This window comes from Melopsittacus undulatus, chromosome 8, assembly GCF_012275295.1.
Source record: "Melopsittacus undulatus isolate bMelUnd1 chromosome 8, bMelUnd1.mat.Z, whole genome shotgun sequence".
NCBI classification, from domain to species: Eukaryota; Metazoa; Chordata; class Aves; order Psittaciformes; family Psittaculidae; genus Melopsittacus; species Melopsittacus undulatus.
The window spans coordinates 37,603,978-37,624,431 of NC_047534.1; the positions used below are offsets into that span (position 1 = coordinate 37,603,978).

A 20,454-nucleotide genomic window follows, 5' to 3' on the forward strand; every position below is an offset into this window, starting at 1 on the left:
GCTTAATGCCCTTTTACACAAATAATCCATGCTGCTTACAGGCAGGTGGCATAATTAAAGTGATTGTTGTGAAACAACTGGAAGGAGGGCTTAATGATGGACTTTGATGTCAGTTTCAAGTTCTGCATCAATAATGCTTTTTGTTAAGCTGCAGAACTCTGCCGGTTTTAACTTTATCTTGAGGGCATCTGAACAATAGGAAACTGGCAGAGTTTTAGCCTGCCTTGAATGCCTGACTAAGACAGAAAGTTTTTGCTTATCATCCCTAGATGTATATGGATGTAGTACCAATAGAGGTTCCTCTGATTCTGCATAAATTACTAAAAAGGACCTAACTAAACCCCTTTATCAGCCCTGTATTTTGTTAAGAGAGGAGGAAAAAGCAGTGATTTTGAGACTATTGTACTGTTAATGCCTACTTACTTGCAGGAAAAAAAAAAGCTGAAAGAGGGTGACATTGCTTTTTCATGCCTGGGCTCATCCACATCATCTGTTGTGAATTCTTTGGAATAATTAGTGTTTGTTTGCCAGTGATCAAGTTCTCTGAAGTTATCCAAGTTTCATTGCAGAGACTAGAGACTTGCAGCAGGTCTCATCACTCAAACTGCTGCAAGCTTCTGGAGGCAGTTCAGCACTGGCATTTTAAGCTTCCTTCTTACTGTATGCAGAAGTGTTTTCCATCTTCACTCCTCAGGCTGCTGTTAGCATTAATAGCTTGCACTGCATGCTTTTTGCTGCTGGGTTGCAGACATTGCACTCTGGTTCTTGAGAGGCTTAGTCTAATTGTGGGACATTGGAGCAGAGGGTATCTGGTACTTCATTTGCATTTTTAGCTTTGCAGTAATAATTGCAAAATGTTGTGTTTGTATTGGAGTGCATAGCCAAGATTTCCCAACAGTTGTGCTGATATCAGATGGATGCTTCATACTGCAGTACAAGGAATATTGCCAGCTGGAGTGACCTCCAACTTCAGCAGTTTAGCCACCCTAGAGAGCAGGTGCTCAAATTCCTAGACTCTGTAAGCTATCAGCCATTTTAGAGAGCTGAGAAGAAAGAATTTTGAATGAGTTAAGGAGAGGGGGAATCTCATTGCCCTGTTACAGGTATTCTCTGTGTTGGCTGCCCTTGCTGGGATCTGTCTTGCCTCCAAGCTGCTGGAGTTTCTAATTACCCAGTGTCCCATCCCTTCCCCAGTCTAGTCAAATGTAGACGTATATGAATTGCTGTGGCTAAACTTAGTTCTAACTCCTTCCTACAAAGAGCTTTACAAAAGCTTAGGTTTAACTTTGATGTTTCAAAGCAATACACTTGCTTCGTAGGAATTCTTTTTTGTGTTTTGATGGGGGACGAAGCTTTAAGCAGTGAGTTTGTTCTAAGGAGAGTGAACATTGTCACTAGCTAAAGTTCCTTTTTAGCATGATCAGAGAGATCAATGCCTGCCCTGCTGGAGCACTGCACAATGAACTTTAATCCTTCTCTCTTCCACTACAGGTCAGCCAGCATCACTAACCTATCACTGGATCGATCAGGTTCACCGATGGTTCCTGCCTACGAGACATCTGTCAGCCCCCAGGCCAGTCGCACTCATACAAAGGCAGAGACCAATGAGGATGAGCGCAAGATCCTTCTGGTACCTTAACCAGGCTTCTGTTTGTCCCACTCTGTGAAGGCGATGAAGTTTGCCTTTCCTGTATCATGTAGCAGGAGTATCTTGCTCTTACCTGAGCACTCTTGCCTGTACCGCTCCTGCAGGTAGTGTAGGGATGGAGAATTTTGGTACTGCTTTGGGCAGTTCCATCTTCCTGAAACAAATCGTAGTTTCATATGGTGTTTGCATAAAAGTATTTACAGTTTCTGTTAGGAAAGTATGTTAAGTGGCAGGGAGCTGGTGTATGATGGCTCCTTGTGGGTTAAACCTGTAGCACAATGACCTGATTTTGAATTTCTTCAGGTTTAGATTTTCCATTTCATAAGCCATGTGATTGAAAACTTTAAATGGCTGCATCAAAATGGTTACACAACAATGAATAAGTTACAGCTTATTGGGGCAAAACCTATCTTGGTCCCTCCCTCTGTTTGCAGAATAAATACCACAATTTGTGGAAGGTTGTAGTGACGTACTTGTTAAAAAAAAATCAATGTGCAATAGTGTTCTGTGTAATCCTGTTATCCCCTCCCCACAGAGGCAGTGTTGTAAGTGGCTGTTACTGTACAAGCTTCAGTAGAAAACAATGTTTCTTTTCTTGAGGGAGGGGAAGTATTTCCAACAGATGGGGCACAAAAGATGCAGAGAAGGGAAGGGAGCGTTTTTCACGCATTAGGAGATTCAAGATTGCTCCATGTTGTCATTTTAAGATCAGGAAGGTTCATTTCTGTGTTGTCAGGTATTTGCCTGCTGTCAGCAGAACGCATACAAGCATTCCTGAGGGTTTAGAAACACTAGCTCCTGTTCAGTTGCATAACTCTTTTCATGGGTGTTCTGTAAATAGATAACCACATGAGGGAGGAACATTAAGACTTGTCTGTACACCATCCTGCCTGTGCATGTATGTTAATGCAGGAAAAATGGAATATAAAGTGCTATGAACACAACTTGGATCAAGATGATCAAGTCCCAGTGCACTTCAGCTTCGAATTGTTTAATTTTTTTCTCTTTCCCTCCTTGGGGGAGAAGAGGATTGGTAGTATTGCTTCTGTTTATGTAAGATCAGAAGATGCAGTGTCAAGCAATGTAAGATTTTCTGTGAATTCCCGCTGCTTGTTTAATGCACTTAGCACATGGAGCTGACTCTATATCAGAAGGTAATTTAAAGCTTAATGTAGTCCATTCAAAAGATTCGTGAACTTTGCTCATTAAATAAATGTTAGGGGATGATGTAAATACACTGAGATAAACAAATTTTATGTCAAGCATAGGTCAAAATCCTGGAGTTGAAAGGATTTGCTGCGTTCTGACAGTTTGCGCAGTTGAAGGAATTCAACATGTGAGTTAAGGGTAAACTATAAGGCAACTGAACCATGGAAACACTGATTACATCAAATCTTGTGATCCTACGATGTGTTTCATTACTGATCCATTTGACTCTATACTAGGTATGGAAGGGGAGCTGATGACATGGATTTTAGGATAATAACTATGACAGCCACTGCTGGAAATAAAAGCAGAAAGCCAGTCCAGTAACGGAAGTGGAGGAAAACTCTTGGATTTCAGGGCACTCTTGGGAAAGTGCAATAATAATGTCTAGCAATTAACTGTAAAGCTGAAACCAGTTGAAATTTAAGCTTTCCCCTTCCCTCTCCTCTCCCTCCCCCCCTCCACAAAACACTTGAGCCATTTGAGACAGTGAGGTGCAGTGTCTCTTTTCCACCGCTTGGGGTGCTCTGATGCTCTCAATCCCAAATCCCAGTTTCTGCTCTGCAGCAATGAGACTGTGCTGTGCCAAGCCAGGGCATATGTTGGAAAGTGAAAGGGCCCAGGTGCAGAGAGACAGCTCAGTTTAGATAAAGCATAGCCTAAGCAAGAGTTTGTGTATGTGCTTAACGCGCCTGAAAATGAATTTGAGGCTGAAGTGTACCAAGTGGTGAAGGGTACTGATCCACAGAGTCAAAAATGGTTAATTGAGTTGGGAGGGATAAACACCTCTTTTGCTTAGTGGGCATGCCAACAGTGTCTAAAAGACTTATTACTGAACAATACAAAAAGGGATCCCCAGTAAGAAGTCCTAGAACTTGAACATAGCAGTGTGCGTTGCTGTGTCAATTGCTCTGTATCTGGGACTTGCTAATGGACTTGTATGCTTCACAAAGCCTAGGTTAAGAACAGATTATATAGAAAACCCTCTTCTGAATGATGTTTTTATTGTCTCATGCTTAATTTACACATATCACCTGAGTCTGAGAATGGGGTGCAAAAGGGGAGTAGTAAGGACATTAAGTATCTTCTAGGCAGTATAAAATCTTGCCATATTAAAAAAAACCCAAACAAACTTAACTCTGAGGGTACCTTCTTTATTTCTTCCTTGTTCTCAACCTTATGTAAGAGTAAGGATACAAGGAGCTGATCTCATGCATGTTTGCTGTTTCTGTTTGTACCTTCACATGTGGAAGCATGCAGAATGGCTTAGATTTTATGGCTGTGGAGGGCCCTTGATGTAGAAGCTGATCTGAGAGCCCTTGATGTAGAAGCTGATCTGAGAGCTGATCTGATCTGAGAGCCCTTGATGTAGAAGCTGATCTGAGCTCAGGCTGATGCCCTTGAAACCAGTGCTAAGGTCAGACTAGTAAGTAACTTGCACATTTCCTTGTGCAGGACTCAGTCCAGCTGAAAGATCTGTGGAAGAAAATCTGCCATCACAACAGTGGGATGGAGTTTCAAGACCATCGCTACTGGCTGCGGACACATCCCAACTGCATTGTGGGAAAAGAGCTGGTCAACTGGCTCATCAGAAATGGGCACATAACCACAAGGTAACCCTGATGCTTTAAGATAACAGGTGTCATCTATCTCTGTCACAGGAGGTTCTGAGTTTTAGCTGAGGTAGGATGCCTTAAGCTGCAGAGATAGACCCCTTTGCAGGGAGATGAGAAAGAAAGAAAATGCAGGTCTTTTCTTTGCTACCTACCAACACAGGTAGGGTTCTCACTCTGTGTGATCCAAACCAACAGGGTTCAGGAGGCTGTCTGGTTTGGGAATCGGTGGGGGAGGTAGCTTATTGGACAAGTATCACTCAAACAGTTGGAGAACAGTGAATTTGCTACAAAGACTGTCCAGAAATGTTAATTTATACTCAAAAGGGCAAGTCTGCCCATAGGTTCAGAGATCACTAATAGTGTTTGACAGCTAAATTTTTGCTGGGGCTGGCAGGCTCTTAACCTTGTGAGTATAAAGAATCTGGTGTATTCATCTGTGCAAGAGGGGGATAAAAGTGAGATAGTTCTTAAGCATAGAGGAAGTCCTCACTCAGTAGAGATGCTTAGTGTATATATAACTCAAGCTGCCAATATTGGAGGAGCACAAACAGTATTTCTTAAACATCTTCTGGACACCTCAGCTGAGTTGAGAGTACTAGCAGTCTCCTCATCCAGCTCCATACTTTAATCAGTACATTCCACTCCCTTTCCACTGTATTTTAAATAGCGTCTGGTTAATGACATGCTGATGAGTCAAATAGTGCATAGCAAATGACTCTTCCCTTTTGTAGCATGTCTGTAGCATAAATTGTGTGTGTTTAGAGCTAGACTTGGAAAACCATCTCTATTTTTATGCTTCCAGGGTCCAAGCCATCGCAATAGGACAAGCGTTGATTGATGGACGCTGGCTAGAATGTGTCAGTCATCATGATCAGCTCTTCAGAGATGAGTATGCTCTCTACAGACCATTACAGGTAAAAGGAGTAGGAAAACTATGGGTTTTGCTGGGTTTGGCTATTGACTAGAATCTGTTCTAATCCTGTTCTCAACAGGCATACCTATGAATCAGCTCTCCAGAGAACTGGCCTTTTTCCTTAGTGATTTGAAGCCTGAGGAAGCTGCATTTGCCAAGAAAACTTTGGGACTGTCCTCTGTAGAGGATGTGTTATTATAGACCGTGCAGTACAAAAAGCACAGGAAAGGGTCTCCTTTCCAGGCCAGTGCCTCTCATTGTGGATGTTTTCCATGGAGGCCTTGAAATAGCATCATCTGTGCTTGGGGCATCTGTGCCGTCTTGCAGAATCTGGAATCTGTGTACAGTTACTGGTGATGGAGACAATGGTGGCTGTTCTTCTGTTTCAAAATTGTTTCTTTAAAAGCTCTCAAAGAATAGATATTTTAGATATGCAGTATTGGATCTTCTTATATATTGTATTGGTAACCTTTTCCTGATCTCCAGTTATGGCAGTAATAAAGAATTTGGTCCCACACCATGATACAAGATTGGGAGGGGATATTTGTCATGCCTTCCAGATAAGACTAGCTATCTGAGGGGAAGGCAGGGAACCAGTGACCAGAGATGCTATCCTACCATATTTCATTGCAATCAAACTTACTGAGGGGTAAGAGCAGTCACTGGCCTGAGCGACTGGATTATTTTTTTTAACTGGAACAAGGTATCTCTGTAGCTTCTCTGCTACCTGAAAGCATTTGTTTGAGACTCTTACGTGTTCTGCAGCTTCTTACAATAAAGAATGGCTCAGCTGTCTGATGCAGCTCAGTGAGAAAGCTTGCAGCCATTAGCATCTTGTCTTCACGAATTTCAGCTCTTGGCCACAGTCATGGTGTTCATTTGAGATTGCCTTGGGCTTCATCTGGCATCTCAGCTAGTCAACTGCACTGTCTCAGTTTGCTGGTAAAAGCTTCCCCTTAACTAGCAAGTGCTCGTGGATCCCTGTTTCTAACTGTTTGTAAGGGGCTTATGTTATTAATGGTTTAAAGCCAGTCCTTGTTCTCATCAGCTGAAAACACTGTCTGATCTCATTTCTCTTGGATGAGAGTCAGGAGACTCTTGTTGACTCGCTTGCTGACTCAGTTGCTTGTTGCACTCACTATATCCAAAGGAATGATGATAGGTCTTCCTGAGTTCTCGATGGCTGATAGAAATCACTTAAATGTTCTCCAGGTTCCCTGGTATCCTAGGCAGGCTTTGCTTGGACACAGTATCCTTTGCTGGAGTCTAACTTGTGAGTGAAACTCTTAGAGCTACTTTGGTCAGTCACAGAATTGCTTCAGTAACTTAGAATTAGCTTCCCTTAAAAGCTGCATGTGCTGGTTTCTGGGCAAAGGATAGAATCATCACCCAAATCAGCTGGGGGGATAGCAAGCATTCAAAACTGCTTAGCTGAGTGTGGTGACAGAAAATGTGCAGTAGAAGAAACTTGTCCTTTAGTGCCACTTAGTCACAGCTTGTGTGGAAGTGAGAAGGAGGCAGAGGTGAAGCACAAGAGTTCCAGAGTTCCTACTTCATGCTGAGTGGGGTGGCTGTATGACTAGCTTGGCTCAGCCCACTAAGAGTATCCTCTGACTTTAGAAATGATCTGCATTTGTAGCAGGAGGTTTCTAAGGCAGCTTAATATGTCAGCAGAGCCGCACTTTTAACACCTTGTTTATTTTCTTCCTTGTCTTTTAGAGCACAGAGTTCTCGGAAACCCCATCTCCAGACAGTGACTCTGTGAACTCTGTAGAGGGGCACTCTGAGCCATCCTGGTTCAAAGACATCAAGTTTGATGACAGTGACACAGAGCAGATTGCTGATGAAGGAGAAGATAACTTAGCCAGTGAGTTTCAGCTGAGTCTTGTGCTCACTCTGCCTTCTCCCATTATCCTCAGTCCTCAGAACATAGTAGTTTAACCATGTCTTGCTTTATGTGTGTGTGTTTGTGTGTGCATGCATGGGGCTGTAAGGATTAAAGCAAACTGTAACCTAACTAGTCCTCCTGTTTCTTATGATGGATACAGTATTTTATATTTAGTTACAACTGGCAGAACTTTGTACTTTTAATGGAGGAGAAGCATGTAAATTGCTGCCCTCTGTTTCTCAAGCAGAATTCTGCTTGATTTAGGCCCTATAGAAATGCACTAAAGAATGCCCAATATATTAGCATGAACATCTGAAGATAAGATTAGAACTATAAAAATACTGTATTCCTGTAGTATTGCACACTGGTCTTTATGTAGTAAAGACAATTTTTCTCCTCTCCAATACCCTCATGATTCCCATTTGAACCCTTCTCCTCCCTGTATCTTCCCCTTACCCAACACTAAAAGACTCCGCCAGCCCTAGCAAGCGCACTTCAGTCAGCAGCTTCCAGTCCACAATGGATAGTGATTCAGCCGCCTCCATCAGCCTGAACGTGGAGCTGGACAACGTGAACTTCCATATCAAGAAGCACTCCAAGTACCCACATGTGCCCCCACACCCTGCCGACCAAAAAGGTATGAGGTAGTCACCAGCTGGAGTTGCACATGATGGAGAGCTGGGCCCTAATAATATTGATCTATTTGGACACTACTTTTGTAGCTGTCTTACAGAGGGGGAAATACGGTTAGTTGGCACTCACTTGCAGTTTTGATGTGCTCACCTCTGAGGAGGCTCAGTAGACCTCTTGAAACACCTTCTCTTCAGTGTGTAACTTCCCCTGGGACTTTCTCTTTGCAGATGAAACAAAGTCTTCTGTCTGTACATGCAATAAGGCAGATCCACATACACCATTTCTGACTAATGGGGGTTGAAAAATAGTCCGTGCATAAACCAGTTTGCTATGTGTTAACTTGCTTGAGATTAAATTGGAAAAGCAAGCAAGAAATGAAACTCCAAACAAAACCTGGACAAAATTAACTTGGAAGAGGTCTGTGCTGACTTCTAATTGTAGAACACTTGTTCAAAAGAGAACATCCACTTAAGTGAATTAGGAAGAAATCAGTACTTGGTGTTCAAAACTTTGGAAAGAAATAAGTACCAAATTAAAAGACTGAGCAAAATCCTTATGGAAAAAATAATGTACTTCCCTGTTGACAACTGCATTCTCTAAATTGGACAAGGGCTGACTGAAACTAGGGCTTGCCTCTGGCTTGGATCTGGTATATTCTAGTTGCTTTACATGCTGGGGAGCAATTGGTGTCTTTGCTCTGCTTCCTCACCTAAGGTTACATCAGCTTTGTAGACTTCTATCTTTGTCTGCTCTTGAGGAGTCTCTTATTCTTAATTATTCTTTCACCCTTACCCCTTAAGTATTTCCAACTTTAAAAGATGATCCAGTGTTAAATAATGAATTGGTCACAGCTGACTTTGAAAGCATTTTAGACATGGGTGAGAGAGGCAAATTAGAGGGGGCATTTATTAGTGTCTGTCATAGTCACCTCTTGTTATTTACTGAAATATTTCTAGAAGAAGGGAAATCTAACTGCTTATTTCCTCCCCACCTCCCCCTGAGAAAGGGGTAAAAACCTAAGTTGATGTCAAGTGTCTCAACAGTAGGGATTTGGTGTCAGCATTACTGACACCAACTCATTGTTGGTTCCATTCAACTTGTTTCTAGTTCATGCCCTAATCAAATGAAAAGCTAATGCATCTGCAGGGAAGGAAAGGTTAGAGAGGGTGAATATACTGATAAATTCCTTTTAGGAATCAGGGGTGCTAGATTAAATGAGTTAGAAATAGGCCCAGGTATGCCGCAGTATCCTATGAATTCACAGCTGTGGCAGGTTTCTTTTTATTTGTGTGTGTTGGGAGTAAAGTAGTAGTTAGTTTGGCTTGGCCAGTGTTAAAGGACTGGCAGAATGCTAGTCCTGGTTTCAGACATATCTCAGTCTTTATCTCCATACACAAAAAGCAGAACATGATTAAGGGCAAATGTAAGAGAACCTAATTCTCTTGGAAACTGATGACCAAATCAAGGTTTCTCATAGTGGCAGCTGAAGCTTTTCTGAGGAAGATTTTGATGATGGAGAACTTGGAGAAAATCAATGGAAAAGGCAAGTGGTGAGGGGACTGAGAGGAGAGAGATTTCTGTCTTTGAATTACACTGATATCTTTGCTGAATCTCTGCTGACTGGTGTTTGTTATCTGTTCCTGAAGTGTGTGGTCTTTTAACTAGGTTATGCTGTAAGAGTGTAATTGGTAGTGAAAACTGGGAACAATTTATTTTAAGAGAATGGATTTCCCTTGAAGACGAAGTATCAGTAATATGCCCAGAATTGGCATAGGGTAGGGGTGTGAGTCACTAAAATGCACCCTGAAGAGGTAGGTATTATCTGTGCAAATATAGAGTTTCTACAGGAATGACCTAAAAAGGAAGCAATGAGTTAAAATGAATTGATACTGTCTTGAATAGCAAGAAACACTTGGCAATAGGGAGACTGTAATTTCACAGATATTTAGATATTCATTATTTAAGGCTTTCAGTATTAGGTGGGACAATGTCCTACAGTGCATACTGCAGTACCTAGAGTAGTGGAATGCACGACTGTTAAAACTTCATTCTGGAAATATTAAAGTCTGAGTGCAAAGTCTTCCATTTTGTTTTCCTGGTTTATCCTGACCATATTTGACAAAAGATGCTGTCCAGGGTGTTAGAGAGTATCACAATGATTAGATAGTCAAGACTAGATATGTTTCTATGGAAAATAGTACACAGTTATTTTAAGAACAGAGTACTGTGGTTAATCAGTGATATGGTGTGTTGGCTGCTGTCAGGGATCAGTAACTTCCCTATGACTGTTATGGACATGTGTATTTGGCTTGATTTCATTTGAGTAGTCTTTTGTCATTAGACTAGAATGCAGTGGCTTAATTTCCTTTGGAATAACACAGTAAAACTGAAGATCACATCCACCTTCTGAGGCTAGTAACTCAGTTTCCTCACAACTGGTAAATTACAGTCATGGGGGAGGACTCATAGGGCAAAACACCAGTGCTAGAAGCACAGGTCAACTTTGATCTAAGTGGTTAGTGGGTTTCTTCAAATGATTAAGGGATATGCAATTTCCACCAGTCACAGAAGTCAGCTGCTTTGAAGCAGTTGCCTGTGATGTACCAGCTGTGTTTTACAGCAGTGTGGTTTGTATATAATCTGAGTCTAATGGCAGGACTTCTTGTGATGTTATAGGCTGACTAATGTCTGGTGTGCTTTCATGGAATTCTAGTGACTCCAAGTTAGGTGGCTTGTAGTATCTTACAAGTGAGTATAGCGACTCATTTATAGTATCACTGTCTAAAGACAATGGTACTTTAAAGTGCCTATCAATGTTCAATTGCTTTCTGCATTTAAATTTGGGAAAGAGATAAGCTATTTTAAAGCTGCTGTTTTTAAAAAGTAATCACTATGGGAAGCTTTGTTTTCTAAATGTCTTTGCGGCCAAATATCCTTGAGGTATTTTGGGTAGCTATTTTTTATGCCTGCCTATAGTTAGGAGGAGGAAAGAGAAGAGCATCTGAATAGCTATGACACAGTTCCTTACCACCATTGCTTGCCAAGCCTTAGCCTGCTGTTATCAGGAGCTCTCCTGGTGCACCTTCTGGGAAGGTGCACCTTGGTTTTCAGTGGGTACTTGTGGATGCATGCATGCCTGTTTGTGTACCTAGAAAAAAAAGCTGAGGTTTCTGGCCAGTCCATTTTGATGTTTAACCAGAGCAATCTGTAAGGTGTACAAGAAATGTACTTGCTGGTTTCCATTCACCTGTGAATTTCTGTGTGCATTTTAGTATTTGCTTTCAGTGATGCTCTTGAATCGGACCTAGGAATTCATGTTCTGGGGTGGGTTGTTCTGGTGGACCTCTTCAGTGGAGCTTGTAAGACAGTCACTTGATAGCTCACTGCTTACAGACAAGGCTACAAAAACCACTACAGGAACTTCCCGCCCCCCCCCCCCCCCCCCCGCTCCTTCTTTGGAGCATGACGCATCTAAGGATGATGTGTAAGAAATGTGCATTAGCAACTCTCACAGTCTGAAACTTGCACCTGTGGGTGTGTTATCTGTCCAGTCTATGAGGAGGTATGGTCTTTTACCTTGTCAGGAATTTCTCAGAGCACAATTGGAAGCAAAGTTATATGAGGTGAAGCTGTATTGAAGAGAAGTGTGGCTGGTTTAGAGGTTCCACCTGTGTCTTTGACTAGAGCATAACTAAAGGTTAGGTTTCAGCTAGGGATAACTCCTGTCTTTGCTGTGTCAGTCAAGTATATATGTCAGACCTAATATGAGTGTGTTCACAGTAGAGGCTGCTGCCCTAAGGCTGTTGCAAGGTGGAGAGGGGTGGAGGTGCTAGTATACATGTTCATGTGAAGGTACAGCATGACATGACTTTCTCTAGGTAGTCTGTGGGGTTTTGGGTGAATAAATGCTGAGGGTGAGCCAGCTTTTATCAAGCAGTAGATTACTTGTGATGTTAAACTCTTAATCTAAGCACGAGGTGAAAGGAACCTGCAAATAACTATTAAGCTGCGAGGGGAGCTTGCAGCTTCTCTTTGGCACATTGATCATCTATTGAGTATATGTTTTCAAACTGGACAACTGCAGACAAGCTCAGGTTTTGAAAATGGTGGCATGTGAATGGTCTCTGAGTGCTGCTGTTCAGAGACTTGTGATTGTCTGTGTCCTGTCAGCTCTCTGTTGCTTTCTGTTGGTGTGTGAAAGCTGCCTGGTTTGCATTCTGCTTGTGGCAGTAGGTCTGGACCGTTCTCAGGGAACGCGATATAGAGTTAGCTTCAGATTTTGGATTATTGCATTGTGTAAGCGCTTGGGCTATTGCAATTGTTTTCTCACTGTACAGTCCCTTTGTACAGCAAAGGAACTAACAGCACAACGATCTAACGGCCTGTAGGGAAAACAAGTTTTTTTTAGCCAGCCAGCCTGCACGAAAGATCAAGATCTAGCAAGCTAAACAAGGATGGTAGGCAGAGCTTCATCTTCTTTCCCATATGTAAAGTGATATATCTCTTATTTTCCTTTGTTGCCGGGAGTACACCTCTGTCAGTATTGATTCCTCAAAACACTTTAAACTGTTCTAGACTTCAGGCTTCTAGGTTTTGAAAGGCAGGCTCTTTTGTTTCCTTCACGAAGTAAGATAAATCTTATGGCTGGGAACTTCAGTCTAAGAACTTCATTGGAGTGTGAGAGCAAGATGGCTTTTGAAGCTGTGTTTTGAGACCAAAGTGAAAAGGCCTTTCTTTCTCTGGACATTCCTATGGTGTTTGCTTGCAGCTTAGCACATAAATATTCAGATTGAGAGAAGTGTGGTCTGTGTCAATGGGGAAAGCAAACTTTCAACTCTTAGTTCAGTCTTTGCTCGTGTCTCCTTTGTTTGTTTGTGTCTTCACAGTAATAAGTACAATTTTCTTGTCCTCTTAGAACTTTTTGATAGAACAAGAATGAGAGGATATTCTTGTCCTTACCACCCATCAAACTGTTGCTAAATTGGTGACTAAACACTTAGATGAGTAATGCTGCTGCTTCTGGTGTGGGCGTGTACATCCTAATTATATGGGCACACCAGTGGAACCTGTCATTTTCTTTGTCTCCGCCTATCTCCCTCTTCTCTTTTCTTTCAGAGTATTTGAATCCTGAGAACGGAGGGCAGCAGATGTTCTCCATAAGTGATGCTTTTATTAAAGGTAAGGAGAAGCGTAAAATGTTGCTGTTGTATGGTTTTAATATAATGGTGGAAGCTCCTCAATGCTCTTCTAATAGGGTGTTAACCCTTTAGAAATATTTACTTGACAGTAAATCTGAACTTATTTGTGGCAAAACTGATAAATAAGCTGTACTGTAGCTTTTTTGAATGCACTTTCAAGCTTAAGGTTCTTTCACTTCTCGGATTTCTCCATTCAAAAGCACTTAAAGAAAAGCTCTTACTTGTTTAGGGTTTGTTTTTTTTTTTTGAGTAAGTCTAAGTGCGAGGTCTGTTCACAGCTTTCCCACCCACAAACTTATGTAACAGATCTTTAACTTTCTGTGCAAGCAAATAAAGATGTGATTATGATTAGTTGCTGTACTTCCACAGAATAGCTTAAAGCTTCACCTCTTAAATCTGTCTGGGTTTTTTGTCATCAGTACCACAACCACCATTGGTACTTCTGAAATGTACTTCTGAAATAGCCATTAGATGCAACTGTGATTTTTAAAACTCATGTGCTCTCTAGTATTTGTGACCAGGTGAACTTACGGGATTTTTTTTGTTCTAGTTATTGGTGTTGATTTTGGTGAGCTTGTAAGAGGAGGAAATAAGGGGAAAACCCCAGTGTCTGTGCAGCCAGAAAATAAAGTCTTTGATGCTTAGGTTTTAACTTAGCTTTTGCAGGAGAAAGGAAAGGGGTTGTAACTTCCATTAATCTTCTGCACAGCTAATTTTGGGTATGGAACATCTGGAAGAAGCTAACTGTTGTTTTTTTAAGTCCTTTTTTTTCCATTCATCCTTCTCAGATTACTATTGTATGAGGATTTTGCAGCTGGATCACGCACTCTGAGAAGTTTTAAGCTTGAACTCTGAAGGCTTACTACTTGCTGATGGAAAATTTTTACACTACTAGTGTATGTGAATTATAATCAGCCATTATGAGAATGTGGAAGCTTATAACTTCCCTCTGTAGTATCATAATACCTGTATGGGAAACAATCTAGTAATTCTTTCAAAGCACATAAATCTCTGCTGAAAGAATCTCTGAACTTGATACTGCAAACCAGAGAAGTTTTAAGGAGTTGCTACAGAAGATAGTGATTGAAAGTGGAAGGCCTACTCTAAGTGAGGACTGTTTTATGCTTTTGAAACCCACTTTCTGTTTCCAGAGTAGAAATGGCTATAGTTCATGCTGACATTTAAGATTTAGAAATAAATATATTCAGTGGATATAGCCTTCATTGGCATCCTGTTTGTTGTAGCAGAGGTGCACCTATGTATATGATGGTTATGTGGATGGATGTGAGAAAATGTGCTGAGGTCTTTTGAAAAGCTTGTGCCACTTTCTTGACAGAAGATCCTTGAGAATTCTGTAATATTAAATACTGTGACATAGCTGCCAGCATGCTTGTTCATCTAGGCTCTGTCTGCACCTGAGCAGTAAGGAGGTGGTGTGTGGGGTCAGGGCTGCAAGTCACTTAAAGGTTCAGAAGTGTGAAGTATGAATTAGTAGCTTAGCATTTCTTCAAAATCTGTCTGGGAGGTGTGTTAAACAAGGCCTCTACAAAGATATTTTTGATACCTGCGCTGCAGCCTGAATGAAATCTAGATCTTTAAATGCCACTTATACGTAGATGTCTTCAAATCACCTGCTTTTTGTCAATCAAATCAGTGCCTTGGACCAATGCTGTAAGTCTGAAAGATATTATAGTTATGTATTATGAATGTACATAATATTTTGAATTTGTTGCTTATTTATAGACAAAACTGGGTTATAAGATTCAGTTTTTTAAATCTTGTCTTAAACTTGGTAACAGCTGAATTCTGGAAAACTGGTCTATACTGGCAGTACAAGAATTTTAGTAGCTCATTTTGCCTTTGTACATTTACCACTTTTATACTCAATACTGTTTGCATCATCATATTACCATGACATCTAGCTCAAACTCAGTAATTCAAGAGGCTTAGGCTTATGTCTTAGTAAAGTCTTCTCATTTCAAACTAGCTTTTCTGAAAGATACAGGCATTGAGTTGTGACCTTATATTAATAAGGTTTGTTTCTCTCTTGCAGAGTCGTTGTTCAACAGGAGGGTGGAGGAGAAGTCCAAAGAACTCTTTTTCACACCCCTAGGCTGGCATCACAGCAATCTTGATCTGCTGAGGGAAGAGAATGGAGAGAAACAAGCTATGGAAAGGCTGCTGTAAGAAATATGTAGAAAAAGGAGTTTGCATATGTTGACTAACAATTCCTGAAGCCACTCTGTTCCAGCAGCTTTCAGTGGGACTTAATTTACAGTGGGCAAAACAAAGATTTAATTTGAATTGTGGAAACCACATTTTTATAGTATATTTTGATTGCTTGTTTCCCTGTGATTTTTATATATTGAAGTGCAGGACCAGAGTTGACTGTAGAACATTCTAGACAACTATTCCTTCGGAGACTTCCTACACTCTAAATGTTAAGAAATTGACTTCTGAAATACAGCTTCAACTAATCACTGTTACATGTATTTTTCTTATGTCTTCTATTGTTTTCAGGTGTGCTAATCACAACCACATGATGGCACTGCTTCAGCAGCTTCTGTACAATGAGTCCCTGTCACTATCCTGGAGGGATATCATTGTACCTGTGGTTTGCCAGGTAGTTCAAACTGTACGACCTGATGTCAAGAACAGAGATGATGACATGGATATCCGCCAGTTTGTTCATATCAAAAAAGTAAGTATCAAACAGTGGATGTAGGGAAATGAAAGGGTGCAGCTGCTGGCAGCACCCCTTGTTTGAAGAGTCCCCTTCATATTATCCCCAGCATGCGTAGTGGTGTAATTGGCGAATGTAGCCTTTCAGTAAGTTGGTGTTCTAGAAGTTGCATAGAAGGAACTTTGCATACTGTGAAAGGCGCTTCAGTACCCTGAAGCTGATCTCTTCTTTTAGGCTGCAGAAGGCAGCAAAGAGCAACAGTTTTTTAATGACTTGCTTCCTTTTTTGGTTTCTGCTTATTTTGTGCTTGGATTGGAGATGTACCAAGTGCTGGATAAATAGCTTGCAGAACTCTGTGTAGCAATCTGTTACTCTGTAACTATCCATTATGGAGGACTGAACTCCTCCCATGTGAAGTACAAGGACTTTCCTCAAGAGGGAAAACTTAATTGTTGTGGGATAGTGCATCCGGTTCTGCCAGATGTCGCAGTGTTGACATTGGTGAACTGTAAAGTTGGAGTTGTGGCATGCAGAGTTTCTTCTGAGGGGCTGATGTGAAACTGGCATCCAAGTTGCTAGCATGACTGAGGATCAAAGGCTCAGCCTTGTTTTTCTTTGACAAAATTCACCTTGGGAGGCCTTTTGTATTTGTATTTTTTTGCTGTGTAAGATATAAGGAGAACATTATAGTCCTGGTGGCATCTCTTCAGGCAGCATCAGTAGTTGCTTTCTCTCCTGAATCTCCAGTTCAAAGAGCAGATGTTCAGAGGTGAAAGCTCTTTGTAGCGGTCTGCTGTTTTCACATGCTGATAACAGAAATGTACTCTGAAACATGTTATTCAGAAACCCGTTTCATGTTGTTCATTACTCCTGTGATTGGTTGTAACTGTAGGCACATTAGTCAAGTGTTCAATGTGTTCAGATAGTAGGTGGAAGTTTGGTTTTTCTCTCCTTTGTGTTTTTCGTTCCTTCTTTCCTTACAACTTGTTTGATGTCAGTAGAAATGGCATGTGCAAAGAGATATGCTCCTGATGGCCTATGGAAATTAGGTTTGCTTATCTTCCAGAATGTACCAGGATTAACAAATATGCATTTGTTGGGAGGGACATGGCTATCCTGGAAATTAATACATGTTTTCGTGTTGTCCTTAGTTTGCCAGACTTTTAAAGAAAAGATTTGTGTGTCCAGCATGACTGTACCTGATGGTTCATCTGATAGCTGAGGGTGTAGCTAAAGTTTGCACATCAGCTACAATAGGTATTTTGTGTATTAGGTTACTGCATTAGAAGTTATGGGAGTGTATGACACTTGTAAAATGTTCTTTGCTTTGTTAGATTCCTGGTGGAAAGAAATTTGACTCCATGGTGGTGAATGGATTTGTTTGTACTAAGAATGTTGCGCACAAAAAGGTAACGTAGGCTTGACTAATCAAGTGCTGGCTAACAGTTTGTGCTGAGGATGCAAATGTGCTGTGACTTCCTTTTTGTTTTCTTTCTGTCACCAGTCAGGAGGATTGCAGGCTTTCTCTAGTTTGAGTCGCTAAACCAGAATAGCTTTTAAAGCATTGCTTTTCTAAGCTGTTTTCTTTTAGTCCAGAGATTTGGTGTGGGTGGCAAATTTTCTCATGCACATATAGAAAAACATCCTTTCTACCCCATAGCCTCAGAGGGCACCTAATAATTACCCTAAGTTTTTGCCAGAAAAAGGCTTTTGAAGTTCTAGCTTATGACAATATAGTAAAGTGAGCTTTTAATTAAAGCAGGAGGTCAAGATAGAGTTGATCTGGATGGAGTCTCCAAAGTGTATCAAAACTTCAGGTTTCTTGGAGGTGACTGTAGAAACCTCTAATATTGCACTGTTACTGGACAGTAGCTGTGAAACACCGAATCTGGGTATAATATCTTCATAAGAAGGATGAATGTATAGTTGGGGGGATAGCTGAGACACTTTTGGGAGATTAGGTTTATCATGGGAAGTCTATCTCCTTGTGTACACTTTATCTTCCAGATCAGTGTATTTTTTTGTAACAATCTTTGTGTCTTCTTTTCAGATGAACTCTTGCTTAAAAAATCCCAAAATTCTTCTGCTGAAGTGCTCAATTGAGTACCTGTATCGGGAAGAAACAAAGTTTACCTGCATAGACCCTATAGTACTTCAGGTGAGAGCATGCTTTTGTTCTTGATTAAAACAAAATATGATGATCAGTGCACATCTGATTGGGTTTTTTCAGTGTGTAAGGTGAATCTCAGAGTGAGATTGCATAGGAAAGAGAAAAATCTCATCTAGCAGCTAGCTAAGAAAACTGCTGCAGTAAGTACAGTACAAGCTGGTGGTCTTGTAATTTGACAACAAAAACCATCAGCACATGTTCTGAGAGTGATCTTCTGATCCTCACAATTAAATGCATAATTTTAAGAAATATGGGTTTTTTTTAATGGTACCCTGTATAAGGAACATACAGTTCCTTATTACAGAAGGTCAGAGCTAGATATAGTTTAGTGTGTGAAGAAATAGTAGAAAAGTTAGTGTAGCTGAGGGTTAAGTTGTACCCATGCCATTTCTTGTCAGGCTTGAAAAAAATGGAACAACCACCAACCTAAAAAAGTGACGAACTACAAAGAGTCACTTGAAAACAGGTGCCCTGCCCCTGTGAGCAGGGAGGTGCTTCAAATATGAAAACACTGAAATGGATAGACCTTTTCTTTAGCACACTTCAGTCCTGTCTGAGAATCGGTCTTCAGGTGTTTGTCAGGATACTCATAACAAGTGTATTGGGTGCCTTACTAGGCTTGAGCCATGAGGCTTGTTTCTCTATTTGATTATTTCCTTAGCATGCATTTAAACCCACTTTTGCTTCTTGACTAATGGAGAGGATTACAGGTATGAAAGCTTTAGCAATAGAACTTGTCTCTACTCTCTGCCTAGTGACCTGGTTTTCTAGTAAAAGCTTCAGCTGAGACCTGTCCTTTGTCCGCATGGGGTAGAAGTAGCTTCTAAGTACCTTCAAGATATTGGTCTCTGATTATTTCAGCATCTGCTTTAGAATGTGATATGCATTAAAGTCTTCCAGGACAGAAAACACTACAGAAATACTACTTAAATTGAAAAGATTAGCTTCTAGCAAAAGCTGTATCTTTGCAACATTAACATGAATGTTTGTGTTCTGAGGAGCTAACAAACTGCTTTTGTGGTATCTTTTGCACAGAGCTTCTAAAACCTGATTAATGTGAGCTGCATTATAACACAATAGAGGCTTGGGAAGTTGTATCCTCTGCAGTATAAGCTTTTAATTCAGATGGAGTTAAAGCTCTGCTTTCTCTTTCTGTGCATAGAAATAGAAGTGTGGAGGGGATACTGAGCTGAAGCCAGAAAGTGGGCATGATTAGAAGAGCAATTTTTCGGTGCACAGCATTTTGGATCGCACTCCAGGAGCACTGTCTCCAAATACAGATTTAGGAACTGAAGGTCTGTGTATAGACTAGTAGAGGTGTAGAACACTGGCATACTCTTAGTGAATGGTAGTGGCAGAGTGCCAGCACTCAACATTAGCATGTATCTAAAGATGGAAAGCATAATACTGCAAAGGCTTTGGTTTAGGATGCTCTAATTCTAGCAGCTTTCAAACATGAAGATTTCTTCCATGTAAGGATATAAGGTTCATGTATCTATGGATTCTGCTGCAAGTCTCTTACTTCAGACTGTCATTGGACTGCATCCTTAGGTGCAATTACTGCACATAACAGATTACTGATAAACTGAGTATTGTGCTGTGGGGATGATGAAATGTGCACAATGGGCAACTGATGGTGGTTTCTGGATAGCTGGTTTCCCTGTTTTTATAGGAAAGGTCAGTGTATAAATGAGAGAGAAAGTAATATTAAGATGGATTTGTTGTAGTTAATTGTTGTTCTTAACATACTTTGTTCCTGTCTACAGGAAAGGGAGTTCTTGAAGAACTATGTACAGCGGATAGTTGATGTCAGGCCTAATTTGGTCCTTGTTGAGAAGACTGTGTCCCGTATTGCTCAGGACATGCTCTTAGAGCATGGTATCACTCTGGTCATCAATGTCAAGCCGGTGAGTGTTTCCTGTCAAAGTCAGACTGGGTCTTGTGGTAGATCTCTTTGCTTTCTCCAGGGAGCTTGTTACAAGGAGAAGTTAAAGAGTTGTCTTATATTTTACTCTAACCAAACCTGAGCTCTCTTTTAATGACACTTCTCTCCTGAAAGGACAGGACAGGCAAACTCTGGCTTGGTTCTAGGTAACTCTAGCACCTATTTGTAGCAAAACTTGCATGGGTCCACAGTGATCGCCAGAGAGCCTCTCTGTCCTTGTGGGACAGGGTATAGATATCCAAACAGAGCAGCTGTGGGAGTTGGTTGAGCTTCTGATATCCAGCACTGTGGTGACTACAGTATACCTCCTCGAACTCTTTTCACTTGAATAGATCCAGATATTTCCAAGGAAGGGCACAATCTCACCTCTCACCAGAAATATTTCCTGCTTTTCTAAGAGTCTTGTATATTGTAGGTGTATGTTTGTGTGACTGGGTTTAACCCACAGTTTGCATCCCAGTGAGAGGTTTCCTTGGTCACACTGGCTTGCTTGTTCGTTTTTTAAGAACAACCTAAAGGTGCCAGTGCTCTCTTTGCACTGAAGATTCTTACTG

The 20,454-nt window shown here is 41.0% G+C and overlaps 1 protein-coding gene across 1 annotated transcript in view; it reads left to right on the plus strand.

The window, feature by feature from the left end:
* The window catches only part of PIKFYVE (phosphoinositide kinase, FYVE-type zinc finger containing), a 62,351-nt gene that overhangs the window by 16,754 nt on the left and 25,143 nt on the right, over positions 1-20,454 (plus strand). Inside the window, exons 8-18 of the mRNA XM_005152558.3 lie at positions 1,492-1,630; positions 4,310-4,467; positions 5,273-5,384; positions 7,103-7,250; positions 7,741-7,908; positions 13,020-13,082; positions 15,156-15,285; positions 15,623-15,803; positions 17,120-17,194; positions 17,836-17,943; positions 19,722-19,862. Of these exons, the coding sequence (XP_005152615.1) occupies positions 1,492-1,630; positions 4,310-4,467; positions 5,273-5,384; positions 7,103-7,250; positions 7,741-7,908; positions 13,020-13,082; positions 15,156-15,285; positions 15,623-15,803; positions 17,120-17,194; positions 17,836-17,943; positions 19,722-19,862 (1,423 nt within the window). The remainder of the gene's footprint in view (positions 1-1,491; positions 1,631-4,309; positions 4,468-5,272; positions 5,385-7,102; positions 7,251-7,740; positions 7,909-13,019; positions 13,083-15,155; positions 15,286-15,622; positions 15,804-17,119; positions 17,195-17,835; positions 17,944-19,721; positions 19,863-20,454) is intronic.